General features: G+C 33.5%; 1 protein-coding gene across 1 annotated transcript in view; it reads right to left on the bottom strand.

Moving 5' to 3' along the window:
• Positions 1-24,606, bottom strand: part of EML1 (EMAP like 1) — a 218,804-nt gene that overhangs the window by 148,671 nt on the left and 45,527 nt on the right. Inside the window, 1 exon segment of the mRNA XM_078150420.1 lies at positions 1,695-1,874. Within this exon segment, the coding sequence (XP_078006546.1) occupies positions 1,695-1,874 (180 nt within the window).

Below are 24,606 nucleotides of genomic sequence, written 5' to 3' on the forward strand. Positions count from 1 at the left end.
ATTCATTACATTTTTTATAGTATTGTCAATTTACTATTGCCTAATATAATATTTTTACATTTTGTCTAACTCACCTCTATTTATGCAAAAGCTAAGTTGGGCACTAAAGTACTTTAAACTCATTAATGTTAAAAAAATTTTAAATAATTTTGCATAGAAGTATTCTTTTTTAAATGAGAACTTGCTCATAACTCAAAGAAATATCTGGGTAATTTCCTCAGACAACCCTCCCAGAACTAATATTTTATGCCAACTCTTAGATTAATTTAAAAGAAAAGCTGCTGACCAAAGACATATAAGCATATGAATCCAGGTCTATATGTGGTATGCAAAGTAGCAATGATTACTATATGTTGTTCCTCAAGTAATAGGTGGTAACAACAGCATTTAAAATAGCTCAGGTTGTACATTACTTTATAATTTGGAAGGGCAAGTTAAAAAACTTAAAAGAATTGTTCAAATTTTAGAAATCTGCCTTGTGTACTTAATTTACTTCTAATTTTACAGATGTGTAAAAATGGAGCCAATCATTTTAATAAAGCTTCAATCTCACCCCCAAAAATGTTACATATCCATATATTCTGTGAAATAATTTATTGAATATATTTATATTTATTTAAGTTTGCCTGAATTTTAAAAGTTTGTAGCCATAAATTATCGGTGAGCTACTATTCACTTTTCCCCCTCTGGGGACAGTATATTAAATAGTGTTTCTGGCAAAAAGCTTGCAATGCATAAAATGAAAAGTGGATCTTGTGGTATTGACAGGACAGATCTCTTATAAAATCCTATTTTCAAATTTTTCAGCAAGAGTATAATAGAAATTATTTAAGCACAAAATGGTGTTTCTTATGTATTATATTCTAGGAGACTCAAGGGTGGAAAACAGTTGAAAACTTCCAGAATTTCAGAATATCCTATTAGATATATATGGTGAGAAGGACAGAAAAGCTGATAAGGGTGCAAAGATACCAAAAAAACCTCAAATATTAGAAAATAACTTTGTGTAGTTTACAAGTTAGACAGGGAGACAAATTATATACAAATGAAATAACCTGAGAACAGTTGCAGAGTGACGTGATAAAGACATGTAGTTACAATATAAAAGGAGTACATAAAGTGCTCAATGGATACACCATAGGAAGGGAATGATTACGGTATAGTGAAAAAGGAAGTGAATTCAGAGACAGACCACTTTGTTGTGAGTCCTGGCTCTAAGGTACATGACTATGAGCAAGTTACCTCTCTTAAGTTTCAGTTTTCCTACCTATGAAGTAGAGTTAGTAATTCTTACTCAAACAACTTCATAGGATTGTTTAAGGTAAATGCTTTTGTGAAACTTAAAACACGTTTTTTATTATTATCATCATCCCTAGAGTTGGTAGACATTAATCAAGATTTACTAGAGGCGGTAAAGTTTGAGATCAGTTTTTAAGAGGAAAAGACAATATTCCCCAAAGAGACAGACCTATTTATGATACACTTATCACCATGAAGGGTATGTAAAATAACTACAATTCACGTTAAACCTAACCAAAATTATGATGTATTTTGTACGGTCATTAAGGACTTTTAAAGGGTTATCATGCTTGACATTTTAATAATTTGCCAATTTAAAAGCATAGTCTATTCAAACTATAGCAAGAGTCCCTACAAACCAATTATGTCACAATGCACACATCTGAAATGTTTACCTTTGGTAGGTCCTTTTCTGTTCAACATGGCCTGTTGTTCTTCAGTAATATTCAAGCGTCGCACTACATCGGCCAGAGCTGACTTGAGCAGCTGGATATCATCTTGCATCTGGACCCGCTGCTCCAGAGAAGCAATTCGATCAGTTACTTCCATGCTACTTGCAGCAGAAGCACTGTCATCTAAATCAAATGACATAGCAAAATATGACAAAATGTCCCCAAAGTAGACCAAGAAATATTTTTTTCTACTAAATCTTCCTCCTATTGCTCAGTATATATTGGGGATGGTACAAGGCACTCTAATATTATGAAAGCAGAACACAAGCTTTACCAGGTCCCACCAAACTACAAAGGCTTTGAGTAAAAGCTTAGCTATATATCTGTTGTCCAAAGACTAGATCAGGTTTGGAGAGGCTTATCACTGAGAAATTGGTAACCTGGTAATGGATTTCTTGGGGTTTTTTGGCCACACAAACTCATTAAATAATCACTATTTAATGAATATTTAACACGTTGAATAGGGGAGTTTTAATCTGTACTGATGCAGGCAGTATCCAAACCAATGAAATCACAGTTCTCTGTCACGAAAATAAAAGAAATTTATATTAATTATACTCATATACCTCTTCTAAACTAGGAAAATTAAATAAAAACTAAATACAAAAATATATTCATTCTAAAATCATATGACCTAAATTACTTTAGTTTTTGCTGCATGAAGAGATTAAGATATGTAGAACTTCAAATCTTTGTTTCATCTACTTAATTTTCACACTTGCTTCTGGCATTGCCAGTGAGTCATTTCCCATTTGTGATACTGTAAATGAACACTGAAAAAGAAGTTAGAAAAGCTGGATATGTTATTATTCTATTACTATTATTCTATCACTAGAATTCTAATTACTAGAATACTAATTACCTAGAATTCTAATTATACTTTTACTATTATTAGATTTTTAGTGCAAGGTATTTAATTTCTCTGAGCTTCAGTATTCTCATCTATAAAATAGAGATAATTATTTCTACCATTACTGGTTCACATAGTTGTTATAACGATCAAATAAGAAAGCAGATTTAAAGTGTGTTATAAACCATAAAGTACAACATCTGAGTTATTGTGATATTGATGAATATTCTTAAGGATAAAATGAGATAATATATGTGAAAGGACCTTGGAAACTCAGAAACTTGTAAAACTTGGGAACTATAAAATAAGATGTAAAAGATTATCATAGAACTCAGTCTTGAAATTACAGGCAATCTAGCCTAATCATGTGATTTTACAGTTTAGGAAAATAAAGCCCAGAGAGGTGAAATAGCTTATCCATACACAGTCATGGAGCCAGGTCCTTTGACTTCAAATCTATTGTACTTTCCACTATCACATGTTGTTAACATTTTTTCTCCAACAGGTAGGTGACTCAGTGGATAGAGCTCTGAGCCTAGCTAGAGTCAGTAAAACCTGAGTTCAAATCTGGTCTCAGACACTTACTATCTGTGTGACCCTGGGCAAGTCATTTAATCTCTGTTTGCCTCAGTTTCCTCAACTGTGGATAATAACAGCCCCTACCTCCCAGTGCTGTTGAGAGGATTAAATGAAATAATATTTGTAAAGCTCTTAGCACGATGTCTGGCACGTAGCAGGTACTATATAAATGCTTAATCCTACCCCCCTTCCTCTAGGTTTGGGCCACCTCATTCCTGAGCATCACAGATTTACAGAATTTTAGAGTTAAATGGGATCCCACAAATCATCTATTCTAATCTCCAACATAGTCTATAATCACATATCCCATAGATTTTTAAGAATTAACAGATAATATTGGTATGACCTCTAATAATTTAAAGTGCAAGTCAACTAAAGGGAGATAAGGGAGGCACTTAAAAACAAGATTTTGGCAATATAGTTATAATAGATTCTGATGAGATATCTAAACCTACTTCTTTGACCAACTAGGTGTATTACTCCTCATCAAACTCAGGTGTTAAAAGAATACATACAAGAGATAGAAGTAAGGGCAGATGACTAAGGAAGAATACAAAAAAGTAATAAAACCTTGCCTTTTACATTAGGTGCTCCCTATATTTGGAATGCCCCCCTTCATCTCTCAAAATCCCCAATTTCCTTCAAGGCTCAATTCAAGTGCCACCTTCTATATGTGGTCTTTCCTTATCTCCCCTTCTACCCCAATGTGAATAATTCCCCCACAAAATCACCTTGTATTTATTTTGTACATACCTACATATGTGCATATTTTCCCACCCAGGTAGGCTATAAACTCTTTAAAGAAATCATTTGTTTCTGCTTTTCTCTTTGTATTCTCAGCGTCTAGCACAGTGCATATAGCATAACAGATGATTTAATAAATGCTTTTGATTGATTTAATCTCACAATACCGGCCACGAGGCATATACTCCAAAGAGATCAAAGACAGAGGGTAAGGACCAGTATTTAAAGCAGCACTTGATAAAGTAAATAATTGCAATATAAATGTGTTATAGCAAAGAACTTTAAAAAGTGGGTATCTATCAATTGAGGAATGGATGAAGAAATTGTGGTGTATGAATATAGCTAAATGCAAGATGTCCCAAAAGTCTTTGTGCAATTTTAAGCATTAAGAGCTCAATGGATTCTTAAAAAGCTATGATATTAATATTTGAATGATGATAATACTGTTGGTTAGGATAATACAGTGGATTCAGAGAAACCTTGGAAGATTTATGTGAAATAATACAGAATAAAATGAGTAGAACCAAGAGAAGAAATTACTTGAAGGACTCAATAATATAAAGGAAATTAACTTTAAAAGACTACAGAATAAATGCTATGACATTTAACGATGAATTGTGCTACCCACCTTTTGGCTAGAGAGGTAGTGGGCTACAGGCACAAAATGAGACATTTTCAGACATGGCCAATGTGTTGGCTTTGAATTCTGTGGAGACTCTGTGTGTGTGTGTGTGTGTGTGTGTGTGTGTGTGTGTGTGTGTGTACACATATACATACATATATATGTGTGTATATATATATAATATATAATATATGCATGCACACACATACACACACACACTCTCTCTCTCTCTCTTCCATTAGAATATAGGTTCCTTGAGAACAGAGACTGTTTTATTTTTGTCTTTATATTCTCAATGCTCAACACAATGCCTGGTACATATTAAGTACCTGATAAATGCTTGCTGGTTTATTAATCGGTTGATATAAGGGTAGGCTTCATGGCAGAGAGAGGGTGAATAAGAGGGTAGTGAGAGAAATTTAAAAAAAAAAGAAAAAGAAAATATTTAAATAAAATATTTAAAATATGTAAAAGAAAAAATTTTCAGAAGAGGACACAAATAGGGCAATTGTGTTACCACTGTGTTAAATTTAATATATACTTTTAAAAAACAAAGTATGTAACAGAAGTTCGTGATTTGTTATATGTTCCTCTTTTTTGTCCCTCTTACTGAAATGTTCAAGTTTGTTGATAACTATTAACATTTTAATAACAATGATATGTATATGTATACACACACACACACACATACACTCAAATATATGTGTGTACAGATATATACATTTGAAGAACAGTGGCAGGAACACTAAAGTCCAGCATGACTAAGGCTTGTGATAAATGTTAGAAATAATAAAAAGAAATTATTTAAGCGATGTAGGAGTCAAAAGGAAGATGAAGGAATAGGTCCCCTGCTTGGCATGTGTAAAAAAATAACAATGACAGAACAACTTCACTCATATTTTCTTCTTCTTTTTCCCTCAACTGAAACAAGTGATATGATTGAAAAATATAAAGCTAAATACTTAATTAAGACTCGAAACTCAAGCTAAGCAAAAAGAAGATAAGAAAATACCTAGTTGCCCTTAATGAATTCAGGCCCTCTGGCCCAAGCAAACAGCATTAGATGGTACCAACAACAGCAACAAAAAACTTGCAGGTGTAATTGCAGAATAGCTGCTGGGAGTTTCAAAAATTCATGGGAGATTAGAGATGCCCAAAAGCAGCTGAAGGTAGGCAAATACCTCGATTTTCAAAAAGAGGAAGAAAGTGAATATTTCAAAATATAATCCAGCAACTTAACTGAAATGACTTTAATCCCACATAAATTTCTTAAATAGATTATTAAAGAAATATTTTGTAAACATTAAAAAGGGCCTGACTCATCCTTTAAGATACATAAAGATACATCCTTTTTAGCTACATATTTCATTCAGAAAATCACACCAACCTCACTTCCTATTTTGACTAGGTTAGTAAATGAGAAGCCTGCCATGGTCACAAAATTTATGGATTTCATAAAAACATTTTAATGAAATCCTTCATGATGTTTTTGCAAATGCAATGGAGACATATGGACCAGATAATAGTTCTGCTGGATTAAGAGCTGACTGACTAAGCAGCACCAAAATGCAATGATGTAACTTACTATATCCTACTGGATGTCACCCTAGAGTGCTTTCAGTTTTACCCTTTTCTGTTCCACATATTTATCAGTTACTTGGATGAAGGTATTGATTCTATGTTAAAGTCTAGATAACAAGAAGCTAAGGATGGGGATAGTTAAAATACAGCATTCCATAAACATTTATGACTGATGAAGGAATTTGTTTTGCTTGACTGTCATATTTGTTACAAGAGTTTTCTTTATAATTTCTCATTGAGGAGGCAGAAAACAGAGAAAATGTTTTATAATTAAAAAATAAATTTAATTAAATGTAAATTTTAAAAAAAATATTAAGTGCCTACTATAAATAAGGTAGAGATAGCTAGGTGGCTCAGTGGACAGAGCGTTGGGCCTGGAATCAGGAAGACCTGAGTTCAAATCCTGCCTCAGACACTCACTTGTTGTTGTGACTCTAGATAATTCACTTACCCTCTGTCTGCCTTATAGTTATCACTGGAGAAGGAAATGGCAAACCACTCCAGTATCTTTGCCAAGAAAACCTTACACAGGGTTATGAAGAATTGGACACAGCTGAATGACTGAACAACAACATGTAAAATTCTGTGGATGACAGAATTGGACTCCAGAGTTATTCCGATAAGTCATAATGGTGGGCTAACACGAACAAGAAAGAATTGGTGGCATGGTAAATAGTGTGTTGGACTTGGAATCAAGAAAGCTATAAAATGGGGATTATAATAGTACATACTTCACAATGTTGTTGTGTCAAATGAGATAATATGCTAAATAAATGCTAGGTATTATTATAACTGAATAGAAATAAAGATCCAAAAATCAATTCCATAAACAGACGACAGTAGATATGTGGCTGTTTGTGTGAAAGTAAATTACAGGTTCTAGCAATGAAAAATGTAATTTAACGTGATACTTCATTATTAAAAATATAGTGCACAGAATGAGGAAAGTGATAATCCACATACACTCTGGTCTGGTCACCACACATTTTGTGACTAGGTATGGATGCTACATTTTAGGAGGGAAACCAATAAACTATAATGAGCCCAAAAGATGATGACAAAGATAATGAGTACTAAAAAAAACCCCCACTAAAAAACAAGGAAGAAAGTATAGATGTTTAACCTGGAAAAAAAAAAGACTAATGTGAAGATGACGACTGACTTCAAGTATCTGGAGGGCTGCCTTGTGAATGAAGAATTATACTTTTATTCTACTTGGTTCCATAGGGAAGAACAAGAAAAAATAAGAGGAACCTATAAGAAAGACTTTGGCTTATTATAAGGCAGAATTCAGCTCAAAACTTCCTAAAAATTAGAATTGTCCAAATAGCTCTATTTGATTAAAATCAATTAAATGGGATTACTTTGAATTCTAATTTTGTCTTCCACAGGACTTTGCCCATATCAAGTATTTAATAAATGCTTGTTAAATTAATAGACTCCTAGAGTGGGTGGTGAATTCCTTGCCATTGGGAATTTTCAAGGTGAAGCTGGATAATCACTTCTCAGGTATGTTATAGGTTTGGAGTAAATGCCTTCTGAAGTTCTCTCCAAATCTAAGATTCTATTATTCTATGAATTTGTTTATAGGTATTAATATTTCTTTTAAAATTCCTTTATGCCTCCCAAACTTTTATGCTATCTAATATTAAAGCACAAGAGATACACAATACTTAATTTTCAGATATAAATATAAATTTACTGTGGAAATAAAGGCTCTATCACATCTCTCTCAATTAGCCACATCAGTGGCATCCAAACCGGCAGTCCAACACATATATATATTAAGGGTTATTAGATGCTAATAACATGAATTGAAGACAATTTATAAGAAGAAATAGACATTCTCTATGGGACTTGTCTGTCTTTCAAAACTAAATAATCACAACAAATATCAAAACATTATATGTCATAAAGTATATAAGGTAGATATGGCCTCTTTCTTCTGAAAATGTAGAATCTAAAATTGTAACTTCACTTGGACATTAATCAGCTAGGGACACTTCAGTTCTATTGCCAACTCTTAGCTGAGTACATTCTACTAAAATTTTAACATTTTACAAAATGAAAAAGGAACCTAACATTTTTATTCAAGAAAAATCATTAAAACTTCAATATTTAAAGTTAACAATTCATATAAAAAGAATTTGCCTATCCAAGTTTCCCCATCCCATAATCCTATTGCTTTTCAAACTCTGACAGAATTACTGCTATATTTAGAAATTGAATTTTCCTATTCCAGTCATTGCAAGTAATTAATCCTAACAATAATGTCAGGAGGTCTCTTGGCAGTAGCTTAAGTTGTCTGAAATTCTTAACCTATGTAAAGAAAAGGGTTGTATTGTTCTAGTAACTTTAGACTTCAACTCAGCTGGAAATAAAACTGATCAACATAATGAACAAAACTCCAAGTTGGATTTAACCAATGCAAGTATATTAACCTACTGAACATTACAGAAGATTTTGTAAAGCATGATCTCAGTTTTCATCTGAGTTTTGTCAAAGGAGACTTCATTAGATGATGGAATGTGGCCAGCAACAAAGCTTAGTAGTTTCTATATCATTCAAATGTTAATTCTAGCAACTCAATTCAATAAACATTTATCAAGCATCTACTATATATATATGGCACTGTGCTAAGCACTGGGGATACAAAAAGAGGGAAGACAGTCCTTGCCCTCAATGAGCTTATAATCTAACAATAGGTATATCTAAAAATATTTGGGGGACTAACATTAAAATAATTGTTAATAATATAACTTCATCTTCCCAAAATTTTCCTAAATTATCAACTGAATTCAGCAAATACTACTTCTTCTTGTCTGACTGTTTGTTGTTTGTCCTTCCTCCTCGAAGAGGACAAATGCTATGAGGAAAGTGATGACTTGACTTGCAAGTGAAATGAGTTCAAGTGAGGCAGAACTGTGCAAAGACACCAGCCTCACTCTCTTCCCCAGGGTTATCTGGGTCCAGTGGCAAGATAGAGATCAGGACAACTGGCAGGGTAGTGGGGACAGCATGATGAGAGAGGTTACAAAGGAGCTTACAGACTATTAAGGGAAATAAAATGCATACACATATAAGCTCTCTTTTGTCATTAATACAGTTTATCTTGTATTATTTGTTATCTGTTAATGTATCATATATGCCTTATTAGACTGTAAATTCCTTAAAGGCTGTGATTATGTTGTCTTTCATCTTTATATTCCTAGCACTGAGCACAGAGTAGTTGCTGAATAAAATGAATTGAATAATATAAATTAGAATGATAATAGTTTAAATTATATAGTGCTTTACAGTCCAGAAAATACATTACTTGAAATAGACCTGGCTGTTAGAAAACATAATTATAATTATCCCCATTTTACAGAAGAAGAAATCAAACCTCACCATTAGGAAATGGTTCTCCCAAGGTTACGGAATAACATAATTTTTTGAGGGACTTCTGAAGCTACATAGTCCAAAATGTACAGGAATTCCCATCCCAGACAAGTAGTCATTTAGCATTCAGTTTACAGTGCCTAGAACATAACAGGCATTTAATTGTTTGTTGAATTGAGTTCAATTCACTTGAAAAATTTCCTATAAGTGGGAACTGAAGAAATCGCATTCCATTTTAAGATACCCCTAAAAAGCCTAAATTTCCCTCTGTACTATTTTCATTTGGTTCTGTCCTCTGAGGCCAAGCACAGAATTAGACACAGCTAGGGTTCAAAGCCAGGTCTTCTGACTCAAAAATCTAGCACAATATTGTTAAGAGTCAATAAATTAATTTATTCTGGGTACGTATTTTGTAAAGGTAGGGTGTTTTTGGAAGCGTCTATTACAAATAAAATATTTCAATCTTATTTTTAAAAATTAATGTGTGAATAATAGAAAATTTAGAATACATATTCAAATAACTTTTAAGGAATCAGGTTTCTCTTGGTGTACCAAAAGAAGGAGACAAGCTGGTTTTTTTTCCCCTACCCATAGCTCTTCCTCATTCTTTGAGAGCAAATAATGACTAATCTTAACTTAAAGGTGTGCCTGAGGCAGTCTTATAATCATATACCTGATGATCAAAGTAAGTCTATTAATTCAGCAGAGATAAATTAGTGTGTATATGAACTTTCTCTTGCAATGAATTTGTCATTTCATGAATTAAAACCAGCAAATGACGAGTATTAAATTTAATGTGATCCATATATAACCTACATCAAATTGCTTACTATTTTAGGGAGCAGAGAGGGGACAGAGGGAGGGAGAAAATTTGGAACTCAAAATTTCAAAAAATGAATGTTAAAAATTTTTTACATATAATTGGAGAAAATATTAAAAAGAACATAGTGTAATCACCATAATTTTGCCAAAAATATAAACTGTTACATAATTTTAAGTTTTAAGAATTCTGTAAATGCTATCTAGACATAATATTCTTGGATATCAGTATTTTAGGATGTAACATATAACCAACAGAGGCACTTAGGTGACTCAGTGGATAGGGCACTGGGCCTAGGGTCAGAAAGACTCGAGTTCAAATCTGACCTTGGACATTTACTAGCTGCGTGACCCTGGACAAGTCACTTAATTTCTGTTTGCTTTACTTCACTGAAAAAGGAAACGGCAAACCACTCCAGAATTTTTGCCATGAAAACCCCATAGACAGCATTGGTGTGCTCCACAGAGTCAAGAAGAGTCGGATGCAACTGAATGACTGAACAACAACATACAACCAATAAAAAATGATACATGTTCCAGTAAGTATGTAATGGGACCTTGGAGTATGCCCAGAAAGTCTGACATGGAGGCACCCTGCTTCTCTGTGCTCCTCTATGATGTAGGTAGGAGTAGCTTCCTTTGAATGGATACACAGCCAGAACAGGCTGCATCTTTAAAACTACCAGACTGAGGAATTCTCACTCTTTTTCTACACTCTCTTTCCTGCTATGTCCAGACAGTGAAAAATCATAGTTCATCCACAGTGTGAACACCATGAACTGAACCAGGAAGAAGTGATACTTTCTCCACTTTTACTCTGTCGCACCAAGAAATAAATCTCGGGTTTGTTTTGTTTTGTTTGTCCTAAGTTTCAGGTATAGGTGCCAATCTCCATCGAACACAGAAGTTTTAACTTTAATGTCCGGCACTGTTTTAAAGTATAGACCTTACAACAGACTGTTTTCTATTCAAGGCAAGACTAAACCATAAGGTTAGGTAATAGAGCTTTTCTGTTTTGTTAGATATAAAAAAGAAAAAGATACATACTTTATGGCGTGTTCCCCAAAGGCAGCTAAAAGGTACAACTGAGTCAGGAAGAGCTGAGTTCAAATGCAGCCTCAGACCACTTAATAGCTGTGTGACCTTAGGCAAGTCACTTGACCTCTGCTTGCCTCAATTTCTTCATTTGTAAAATGGGGCTAATAATGAACCCATCCTGCAGGGTTTAATTTAATGACATAATATTTGTAAAACACTGTACAGTTCCTGGCAGGTAGTAAGTACTTAATAAGTCAATTCTTCCTGCCTTCCTCCCCTCTTTCCTTCTTCCCTTTCTTCTCTTCTTTCTTCCCTCCCTCCCTCCTTTCCTTCCTTTTTTCTTTACTTGTTTTCTTCCACAAAGGTACCAATGGTAGCAAAGTGACAGAAAAAGGAGCAGAGGGTGCTAAGAATCTTATAGTGCTTAGACTGTCTTCAAATATTAATTAACTGTTATTGCTATTAATGTTTGGTATTTGTCCAGTTACCAATGATCTGAAAAACTATAACAGGAACTAATCTACATCTATTGCCATTCTCAGTATAAATGAAACCTAATAAATTGAACAAGATAAATGGTATAAGAGGCATAATCAAGACCTTTACAACTAGAAAACAAGGCAGGATTGGTTATATGCCAAGAAGTAATGCTACAGTGGTACATATCATATATTTAAAGAAACGAAAAAAGGTCTCCAGCACATTGGCTAGGCCTTCTATAGAAAATTTAAGAAGAGTCAATGAGTGACCATGATGTAAAAGGTAAAAATAATATTCATTTTTGTATATCTGGTGTTTGTATGGGTAAGAGGAACGTTTTGAGTGGAAGAAACTTAAGGAAATAGCTTTAGGGAAATATAATAGAGTTCAAGTATTAGCTTACATTTCTGTCATTTTTATATGGGAACTATTACAGTTGTCATTGGTTCGAGCTTATTGCCAGATGATATATTTATAAACTTCTAAGTAGAAATCAACACTAGTATTTGTAAACAGATAGTCCTGAAATATATACTCATTTGAGGAGAGCTGTTTAAAAAATTTCTCAACAAACAGAATGAGGTAATAATAATAATAATGACCCAGACATAACATTAAATTATAAAAATTTAAGAACAGTACTTTTAATAGATGTCTCCATACCAAATACTCAATCATCAAGCTATGTAAAATGAAAGGCTTTCAAAATAGAGAGGCCTATAAGTAGAAGTAGGATAAAGTACATATTATCTCCATTGTCCTGTCTGCTACTGGAGTTGTCCTGAAGATACTTTCAGTGAACGTAGAGACGACATATTTAAATCCCAATGCTTTCGTTCAATTACAAAAAAGCAGTAATTTATTCATCTGTGCAACAGTCCACACTAAATAAATACTTAATAAAAGAATAGTGCTTTGTTCCAGTACCATTTTTACCTGAATTCAATTTTTTAAAAAAGAGGAATAATAAAGGAAAATTGATTTTAATTTTCACTAGGGGAAAAAACCCACAACATTTTTGTATGGAGTTCTATTGAGCTAACTTTCACTTAAAACAATTCCATTACTCTATATGATAGTTTTGTTACAGTCTATATTCCTTTCTACAAGAAACTGACCTTTTTTTAAAGTTCAAAATAGAAGTTCCAAAACTATTATTTGAATTTTTTTACAAATGCTCATAGATTATTACATCTCCAAGAGAAATCACAAAAAATATATTTAAGCTAGAGCTTACTAAAGCATATTAAAATACTATTCTGACGTCTCATCATGTTGTACAGGTGACCTTGGGTTCTCAGAGGAGTGCCAAATGGAGCACTGCTCAAGTTCGGACAGGTCTTACAAAGGTGGAAAGGCTTTGAGTACAGGTCTAGCAAAAGACAGTATGTTTATAATGTAAAGACCAGTATGGTTAAGTTTGGAGAGGCTCATCATCAGGAACTTGGCCACCAGTTAGAATAGGAGTGGAGGAGCACAACCTCACAAATGCTATCTCCTTGCACTAGATAAATCTAATCACAAAATAAAACAAGAAAGAAGTTAAGGAGATCAATAGAATTTTACACAAAAACTGACCATGTACTAGGATCACCTCACAATCCTCACAATCCAATGCAGAAAGGCAGAAATATTAAATGTATCCTTTTCAGATCATGATGCAATAAAAATTATATAATAAAGGGCCATGGAAAGATAGACCAAAAATTAATTGGAAACTAAATAATCTAATTCTAAAGAATGAGTGGGTCATACAACAAATTCATAGAAACAACCAATAACTTCATCCAAGAGAAAGACAATAATGAAACAACATACCAAAACTTATGGGATGCAGCGAAAGCAGTTCTTAGGGGAAGTTTTATATCTCTAAATGCTTACATAAATAAAACGGAGAAAGAGGAGATCAATGAATTGGATATGCAACTAAAAAAAAAACTAGAAAAAGAACAAATTAAAAATCCCCAATTCAATAACAAATTAGAAATACCGAAAACCAAAGGAGAGATTAATAAAATTGAAATTAAGAAAACTATCCAACTAATAAATAAAACTAGGAGCTGGTTTTTATGAAAAAACCAATAAAATACATAAAATTTCCTTTAACTTAATTAAAATAAAGACAGAAGAAAACCAAATTACCAGTATCAAAAATGAAAATGGTGAATCTACCACCAATGAAGAGGAAAATAAAAGAATAATTAGGAACCATTATGCCCACCTGTATGCCAATAAATTTGATAATCTTAGTGAAATGGATGAATATTTACAAAAACATAAATTGCCTAGATTAACAGAAGAGGAAGTAAAATACTTAAATAACCCCATCGGAAAAAGAAATTGAACAAGCCATTGATGAACTCCCTAGGAAAAAATCTCCAGGGCAGACAGGTTTACAAGCGAATTCTATCAAACATTTAAAGAACAATTAATTCCAATACTAGATAGACTATTTGGGAAAATAGGTGAAGAAAGAGTCTTACCAAATTCTTTTTATGATATCAATATGGTGCTGATACCTAAACTGGGAAGAGCCAAAACAGAGAAAGAAAATTATAGACCAATTTCCCTAAAGAATATAAGTACAAAAATTTTAAATAAAATATTAGTAAATAGATTACAGCAACTTATCACAAGAATAATACACTATGACCAGATAGGATTTATACCAGGAATGCAGGGCTGGTTCAATATTAGGAAAACTATCAGCATAATGGATCATATCAACAACAAAACTAACAGAAACCACATGATCATCTTAATAGATGCAGAAATAGCTTTTGACAAAGTACAGCACTCATTCCTACTAAAAACACCAGAGAACAGGAATAAATGGAATCTTCCTTAAAATGGTAAATAGCATCTACATAAAACCTCCAGTAAGCACTATATGTGATGAAGATATAGCATTTCCAATAAGATCAGCGGTGAAGCAAGGATGTCCATCATCACTACTGCTGTTCAATATGGTACTGGAAACATTGGCTTTAGCAATAATAGAAGAAAAAGAAATTGAAAGTATTAGAATAGGCAAAGAAGAAACAAAGCTATCACTCTTTCCAGATGATATGATGATATAGTTAGAGAATCCAAGAGAATCGAGTAAAAAGCTACTTGAAATAATAAACAACTTTAGCAAAGTTGCAGGCTATAAAATAAACCTACATAAATCATCAGCATTTCTATATATTACCAACAAAGTCCAACAGCAAGAGATAGAACAACAAATTCCATTTAACGTTGCTGTAGACATCATAAAATATTTAGGAGTCTTCTTGCTAAAACAAACCCAGGAAATATATGAACATAATTACAAAACACTTTTCACACAAATACTGTCAGATCTAAATAACTGGAAAAACATCAGTTGCTCATGGGTAGGCAAAGCTAATACAATAAAAATGACAATTCTACCTAAGCTAATTTATTTATTCAGTGCAATACCAATCAAACTACCAAAAATTATTTTACAGAGCTAGAAAAAATCATAACAATATTCATCTGGAAGACCAAAAGGTCCAGAATATCAAGGGAACTAATGAAAAGAAAGGCTAGGAAAGGTGGCCTAGCCATACCAGATCTTAAGTTGTATTATAAAGCAGCAATCATCAAAACTACTTGGTACTGGCTAAGAAACAGAGTGGCAGATCAGTGGAATAGGTTAAATATGCAAGACACAGTAGTCAATGATTATAGTAATCTGGTGTTTGATAAACCCAAAGACCCCAGCTTCTGGGACAAGAACTCACTATTTGACAAAAACTTCTGGAAAACTGGAAAAGAATATGGCAGAAACTAGGCACAGACCAAAATCTCACATCATATACTAAAATAAAGTCAAAATGGGTACATGATTTAGATATAAAGGCTGATATTATAAGCAAACTGTGGGAGCAAGGGATAGTTTACCTATCAGATTTATGAAGAACAGGAATTTATAGCCAAACAAGAGATAAAGAACATTATGAAATGCTAAATGGATAATTTTGATTACATTAAACTGAAAAGTTTTTGCACAAACAAAGCCAATGCAACCAAAATTAGGAGGGAAACAGAAAACTGGGAAAGAATTTTTACAACCAGTATCTCTGACAAGGGCCTCATTTCTAAAATATATAGAGAACTATGTCAAATTTATAAAAATACAAGTCATTCCCCAATTGATAAATGGTCAAAGGATATGAACAAGCAGTTTTCTGAGGAAGAAATTAAAAGCTATTTATAGTCATATGAAAAAATGCTCTAAATCACTACTGATTAGAGATATGCAAATGAAAAGAACTCTAAGGTACCACATCACACCTATCAGATTAGCTAACGTGACAAAACAGGAAAATGATAAATGTTGGAGAAGATGTGGTAAAATAGAAACATTATTGCATTGTTGGTGGAGTTGTGAACTGATCCAACCATTCTGGAGAGCAATTTGGAACTATGCCCAAATGGCATAAAACTGTGCATATCCTTCGACCTAGCAACAACACTTCTAGAGCCAAAGAGATTATAAAAATGGGAAAAGACCCACATGTACAAAAATATTCATAGTAGCTCCATAGTAGCAAAGAATTAGAAATTGAGTGGATACCCATCGATTGGGGAATGGCTGAAGAAGTGGTCTATATGAATGTAATGGAATACTATTGTGCTATAAGAAATGATGAGCAAGTAGACTTCGGAAAAACCTGCAAAGACTTGTATGACTGATGCTGAGTGAAGTGAGCAGAACCAGGAGAATGTTATACACAGTAACAGCCATGTTGTGCAATGACTAACTTTGAGAGACTTGGCTCTTCTCATCAATGTAAGGATCTAAGACATCTCCAAAAGTCTCATGATGGAAAATGCTATCCACATCCAGAGAAAGAACTATGGAGTCTGAATGTAGATCAAAGCATACTATTTGTTCTTTTTTTTCCTCCTGTTTTGTTTTGTTTCTTATTTCTTGCGGTTCCTCCTATTGGTTCTAATTCTTCTTTACAACATGACTAATGTGAAAATATGTTCAATAGGAATGTATATGTAAAGCCAGATCAGATTGTATCCCTTCTTGGGGAGGGAGGCAGAGAAAATTTAAAACTCAAAAGCTTATGGAAGTGAATGCTGAAAACTACAAATAAATAAATTTTTTTTTAAAAAGTGCCATCTCCTAAAGCATATGGAAGCTGTGATTTGTATTACCACTAGAAAGAGTAGCCTTACTAATGAAATTATGGATCCTTAATGATGTGAATTTAGAGTTTGTTTATGTAAGTGAATATATATTATTTAAGAACTAAAATATGCACTTGTGTATGTCTTTCAGAAGTAAAGTATATAGGAAAGAAACAGAGCTATTATCTAATCTATGAAACCTAGCTACAAGGTCTAACTACTCTCTGCTCCCTTTTTAGGTATTGTACAATAAACTTCTTTTACCCTTCTTCAAAAGGACTGAGTAGGCATTTTGGAAAAAATTTTACATCAAAGAAAGTAGTTATTATTATAAGTTACTTATTCATAGGCAAGATAAACTGCCAGAAAATTCTCAGTTTGAAAAAAGGAATGGTAAATAAGGAAAACAGTTCATATCTATGTAAATCTTTCATAAAGAGTATCTCACTTTATCCTAACAATTCTGGGAAGTAAGCTGTTATTACTCCCATTTTACAGGTAAGGAATCCAAGACTCAAAGAAGCTAAATGACTTGTCACATACTTAGTATATGCTCATGTTTGGATTTGAAACTAAATCTGATTACTAATATGATGCTCTTTCCACTCCACTGTACTGTAATTATTCAATTCAATTTCAATCAAAGTCCTGCTTTCTTAGCTTTATTTTAGCCTTTTTTTAACAACAAACATGAATTTGAATAAATGAAAGCATTTCTGATAAAGAAGAATGTAGACTTTGATCTAGCAGTGATGGGAGCAATTTTGACATTCTCTAAAATTCTCCTTAAACCTTCCTCTTCAGCATGTTACAGCAATATCTGTAATTATTCTGCCACTTACCAAGTACAACGTGACTCTCCCCAAAACAAATTCAGAACCTGTTTCTCATTAGCAGAAACTGCTTGAGTAAGCAAGAGGGGAAAGCTTAATGCAACAACTAGAGGTTCAGATTATTTCCAAAGGTAGTGTGCTGATATTTGTATCACTGATACAAACCTTTTCCTAGCCATAAGCTCAGAGTAAATAGCCAAGAGCAGCCTATGCTAATCTAATGACTCCAATAGTTTATCATTCATATTTAACTTAGTAAATATCTGCTTCTCTCTATGTAAACCACATTTCCAAACATTTTAAAATACTTGACCTCTATGACTAACACAATCCTCAATATATGAAAAAAAAAGAAAAAGAAAAGTGTTCAAAGTATATTTACCCATTATTGGCTTTTAATAGTATTTGCACAAGAATTCCAAACTCACAGACATGTTTCTTCAGTTTCTTGGAAATGCACTTACTTGAAAAATGGTATTTTAGTTATGCCATTACCTAATGATTTCAGTCCTGCTTCTTGCCCTATGCAGCACCATTAAAAGCCAAATTTGAACATATGTTCAATATTCAGAGAGATCTGTGATCTCATAAAGTTAGGAAATCTCTATAACAATGCAAATTGTGACCCATCCACGTCAGCCCATTCTGTGCAACTCTTATCCAAATTATCACCAAAGTTCACCATGGGGGAAAGGGGAGGGATCTACTCATTACACTGGAAGTATTTCTTCACTTTCTGCTGATACCAAAGAGTGCACCTGGGGCACTTTGGTTGTCCACTCATCATCCCGTGCTTTTGACCATGTGACCAGCCCATCTTTTCTTCCTATCATACAATTTCTTGATGACATCTTTTGCTTCAATGCTTCTTCATTGCTCCTCACTGGATATATGTCATAGGTTTCTTATATTCACATATCTCCCCTGCATCCTTAGTTCTTTGGAGGCAACAGTATTCCACAACTTGCTGCCATATTGCAACACTAGAAAAACATAACTATTGAAAATATGAGTCTTTGCTTTCATGGAAGATATGAGCCTTAAAAAAAGGACCAATTCTGATGACAGACATACAATAAAATGTAACCAATAGGGAAAAAAGTAAATCTGAATCGCTGAATCTGCCAAATTAATTTGCACTTTAAGCAGCAAACTTTAAAAAATTAAACATTTTGGCAGAAAATCTGTCTAAAATATAATATAGATATTATTGGCTTATTGAAATAGAGAAAAAGAACAATTGAGATAATTTAATCTTTACTTAATGATTCAGGATAATTTTAAATACTAATTATTTAATTATGTTATAAAAGAGTGAGACTATTAAGACCTCAGAATTAGGTAAGGATGAGGTATGGAGGGCTATTTCCTTGTACTATTCTTTATTTTTATTTATTTATTTTTTAGGCAATTGGGGTTAAGTGACTTGCCCAGGGTCACACAGCTACCAAGTGTCAAGTGTTTGGTCTCAGGCTGGATTTGAACTCAGGTCCCCCTAACTTCAGGGCCAGTGCTCTATCCACTGTGCCACCTAGCTATCCCTGCTTGTCCTATTCTAATGTTCTCCTAACAGCTTCCAGTTTTTTACCCTCAAACAGATTAAAATGTAATTGGGAAATGTTTAATAAAGCAAATAAAAATACAACATAAATAATGTTAATCTGTGGTTTTCTGAGTCATTATGTCACCCACAGAGATCCATTTCTATTTAAGTTTGACACCACAGGTTTAGGAGACAGTGAGACCACTGAGTACAGATGACTTTTTAAAATTTAGCTCAGGAAAGATGTACAGGATAGCTAGTAGGACAGAAGAATCTAATGAGAATTTTTTTTGAAGAATGTAAGAGACATGGGCGTGTCTGTAGTCAGCAGAGAAGGAACTAGAAGATGAGGGAAATACCAAAGATTAGAAAAAGAGTAGGAATGACAGTTGGGGCAATTTGCTAGAGAAGATAGGAGTGGAAGGAACTGAGGGGGTACGTAGGAGGATTAGCTTTGTCAAGAAGAGCAACTTCAACTTGTACAGTCTGACGCTGAGTGAAGTGAACACAAAAAAGCAAAAATGTTTAGATATTTGTGTTACATTGTAATCACAATTACATTATTTGCTCCACAAGAATTTCTACAGACTTGCCCTTCTCAGGTTTATGTCTTTAAGAAGTAATACCTCTGGGGCCGCTAGGTGGTGCAGTAGATACAGCACCAGCCTTGAAAACAAGAGGACACAAGTCCAAATCTGACCTCAGACACTTGACATTTACTAGCTGCGTGACCCTGGGCAAATCACCAAACTCTAAATGCTTTACCAAAAAGAAATTACACTTTCTTCCCATAATTATAACCCACTAATTTTGGGAGCTTCTATGAATCAAATCTATTACTGTTATCACAATGACTTTTTAAAAATCCTAATAAACATAAACATATCCCAATATTACTCATTAGTGGGGAAAACTAGGTTATATAAACACATAAAATACCAATTCCATTTACTAAATCAAAAAAATCCTGCACATCTCCTGCCTATCACATAAAATTTGATCTATGTGATATCCAGGGAGATATTGTAAAGGACCGTTAAAATTTAGCTATGTTGATATTTATCACTTTTAAAGAAAACAAGAAGCCATTTTTTTTTAAAGTACTAACAGTTCAATGATTTTTGATCAATAAGAGCATGGAAAAACAATTTTATGTCATTATAATAATTTAACATACAGAAAGAAGTGGCCTCATCTATATGTATATATATATATGTATACAAGAATATGTATATATACTTAAGCATATACATATGTATATATATACACACACATATTACTTTTAGAGCCAAGTTTAACCACAGGAAAACAAATTTCAATGGATAAGTTTAACAGAATTATAGAACCACAGAATGTCAACACAGAAGGGAACTTTATAATATAGAATGTTAAAGCTTGAGGGAACTTGAGATATCCAGTCCAATTTGTATCTGAAGTACATTAAACATATGTTTTCATAATTCAAGCCTACTACAAAACAAAACACACAATCTTTATTAAAATATTAATTACTAAAAAGGGAGAAAGGATAAACACATCCATGTAGAATCCTTAGATGAGTGCTTCCCAAAATATTCTTGACACTTAACATTTTGGTACTAATACTGCTAGAGCCCATAAATGTTAGTCCCAGGGAATACAGGGGAATAGGATAAAGTAGAGTCAGACAAGCTTTGAAGCAAATAGGTAAAAAAAAACCATTTCAAAACCAAAATGTTGTTGCACATAGTGAAATTTCACATCATATCACTAGTATGGAATACTTCTCACAGAATGCCTATTTACAAGAAAAGGAATACTAGGAGTCCACAGAGTTCAGGCTAAGATAAGTTTAAATTCTTCATAATTAGCAACTATTATATGTAAATGACTGTAATAAGGAGGAATATTGGTATTATACTGTAATATATAATAATCTTATTTATATGATAATTTTTTAAAAATTACTGAACCACCATCAATTGGACATGAATTATAAGGTTTTTTTTCTCTCTCTCCAAATACCAGTGATGAATCATGTTCAATCATCTTTATCTCATATTCTTTCCTAGTTATCAGGCAATTTGGTGGTACAGCAGACAGAGTTCTAGACTTGGAGCTAGGAAGATGAGTTCAAATCCATCCTCAGATACTTACTACTTGTATCACCCTAGACAAGCCCTTTAACTTGTCTGCCTCAGTTTCCACCTCTGTAAAATGGGAATAATAACAGCACAATGCCTAGCACATAGTAGGTATTTATTGTGTTTCCTTTCTTCCTTCCTTCACCATCTGGAAAAAGGACATGTATTTCTAAGATAACTACGGAATTTCTGATGCAGTCTCAGGCCCCAAGACTGAGGGTTTTCCTCTATTCACAGCTAAGTGGACCATTCAGCATGGTCCACTAGCACTGTGCTCTGTACAATTAAGCCAATTAAGCCAGATGATCCAGACTATAACTCAGTCCCTTATTGAATCAACCCCTATGGCTCTCTGTTTTCCTTAGGATAATATATAAACTCCTTTGTTCAGTTTTTTAAGCTCTTGACAACACAGCCCCAATCTCCTGAGATTCATTACTCCTCCCTACCCTCTGAGATCTAGCCAAACTGGCTTTCTCTTTGCTCCTTACACCTTACAATCCATCTCCTAGCTCTGTATCTTTGCCACTGGCCATCCTGCATGACTGGAATTTACTCCCTCCTCAACTCCACAGCACAGAAGTCCTCTTTCCATTCAAAATACAGCTCATGGACCACCTCTTACATGAAGCCTTTCTTGATAACCCTACCTCCTAGTGTCCCTCCTCCCAAAGTACCTTGTATATATTCTCTTTTTATTTAATATACATATTTACATATGTATATATTATATATATATATATATATATATCTCCTGTGTTCTCCATTACAGTAGTCATATAGAGTAGTATGTATACCACTCTATATATATAGTACATGTAGTATATATACTAAATATACTTTATTGTATGTATATCCATAAACGTGTGTGTGTGTGTGTGTGTGTGTGTGTGTATCCTGTCTTCTCTATTAGAGTATAGTAAGGTCTTTGAGTCTAAGCAGAAATAATTTCATTCACTGTACTTGCAGTTCCAGTGTTTAGCACAGTGCCTGACACAATAGGTACTTTAATAAATGTTTATTTATAGATTGATTGGTTATAACTGTTAACTGCTGACTAAAGAAAAATGTATCTGCAAAGTTAAATAAGACTGAGACCAGTAGAAGTTAGAAGTGTATTCTTCATACAAACATAAACAATCTTTTTGATCATTTAAAATAGCTATTTTGTAATATACGTAGTCAACCTGTCTTTATTCCTATATGCTATTCACAATGAACTGTAACTCATGATAAGTCTTCAGATCTTGAGGATTTGGATGAAACTGAAAACAGCTTCATGTTCAAGTTTCCCAGGACTGGGGCACCTAACACCTTACAAGTAGCTGCAATAAGACAAGACATTGTCCGAGGGAATGAATGCAACAAATACACAGGGGGTTGTTGTTTGTTGTTGGTTTTCTTTTTTTAAGAGTTGGGGACAGATAATTATATTACTTTTAAAATGACTAATGATAACTTACAATTATAACTTTAATTTTCTAAGGAAGGTTTCTGTGACTAGAAAATTTTGAATTAGGCAGCTGATCAGGTTAGCAATTATAAGGGTTTCATTTTTTAGTTTTAGTTTTTCATAGAGCCTAATAGCTCTTTATTGCCTAGTGAAGAAAGGAAGAAGTCCTATTATTCAAAGTTTTCTTCAGTCAGATGCCATCCTAATTTCCAGTCTTAGCTCATACTAATTTCAACCACATACTCCAAACTCTAGCCATATTGAATTGTTTGCTCCTTTTCCATGTTCTGGACTTTCCCACCTCAATGTCTTCAAAGGCTCATGTCATTCATTTCATATAGAATGCTCTTACTGTTGAATTTCTATACAGCTTTCAAGACGTAGCTAAACTGTTGCTTTCTCTATAAGGCATACCTGAGATGATCTCTCCTCGCTCAGATCTAGTATGACACTTCAACTCTCTTACGCACTGAGCCTGGTCCAAGTATTTGGGTATGTGTCATCTTGTTTTACTATGCTGTTAGCTGTAGGAGGACTAAGACTGTCTCATTTACCTCTGTATTTCTATGTATATTTGTTGAACTAACTTTTAGAACATAAAGCAAAATATTCAATTCATCTAAATTAATTTCACTTGCCTCAAATCACTACCTTAAAATGGAAAATAATTTATTTTGCAATTGGAATTATTTACAAGAATTTTCAGTCATCATCTAGGTTATCTTCATGCTATTAGCATCGTATAAGCAATGGACTTGGAATCAGAAAGGTCATGGGTCCTGACACCTGCTAATCATGTGACTCTGGCCAACTCACTTAATGAATTTAAGCCTCATTTTGCTCACTTGTAAAATGGAGAATAATAATAATTTCACTACCTACATCACAATGTTCTTATGAATAAAACACTTTGCAAACTTTAAAGCACCAAAGAAGTTGATGTTATTTTGATCAAACTTAGAATCTAAAAGCATTATTCTCCCACAATAAAGTAAAAACAATTCAATTTTAAATTTAAACCTTTTCAGTTGTTGTCTTAAAAACAATGCTGAGGCAATAAATATACTTAATGCCATCTTCCCTTACCTAGCTAATAAAAATTTAAATATTTTCTCACAATACATTTTTCACTTGTCATTTTTTTGTCAGAGACATGAGGGAAAGGAATGGGCATTTTTAGAACATATCAGACTGTTTTAACAATAACCACAATCTCACAATCCTGGGAAGTATAATATTATTAATCCTCTAGAAAAGTACCTACCTAAATAAGATAGCTAGACTAACTAGAGAATACCTCTTTTTTAAGTATGGCACCTAATTTACTCAAACATCAAAAAGGTGACATAGCTCAATATGTAACAACATTTTTTGGCAAAGAATGTCAAGGATTCTTTGGCTTACCTCACTGAAAACCACTCTCTGCTATGTTAGCATTGCTTAGAAAGGGGATATTATACTATTTCAAAATTGCCTATAAGTCTGTTTGCTTTATAAATCCTTTAAAAGTAGTTGGACACTTAGAAGCTTATAATTTGTTAGTAGAAAAAGCACTGAACTTGGAGTTGGAAGACTACATTAAATTCCATCTCTACCACTTACACTAGCTGGGCAAGTCACTTTATTTCACTGTCGATTTCCTCACCTAAAATGGGGAT

The sequence above is a fragment of the Phascolarctos cinereus genome, unplaced genomic scaffold (assembly GCF_003287225.1).
Source record: "Phascolarctos cinereus isolate Bilbo 61053 unplaced genomic scaffold, phaCin_HiC Scaffold_2;HRSCAF=192, whole genome shotgun sequence".
NCBI classification, from domain to species: Eukaryota; Metazoa; Chordata; class Mammalia; order Diprotodontia; family Phascolarctidae; genus Phascolarctos; species Phascolarctos cinereus.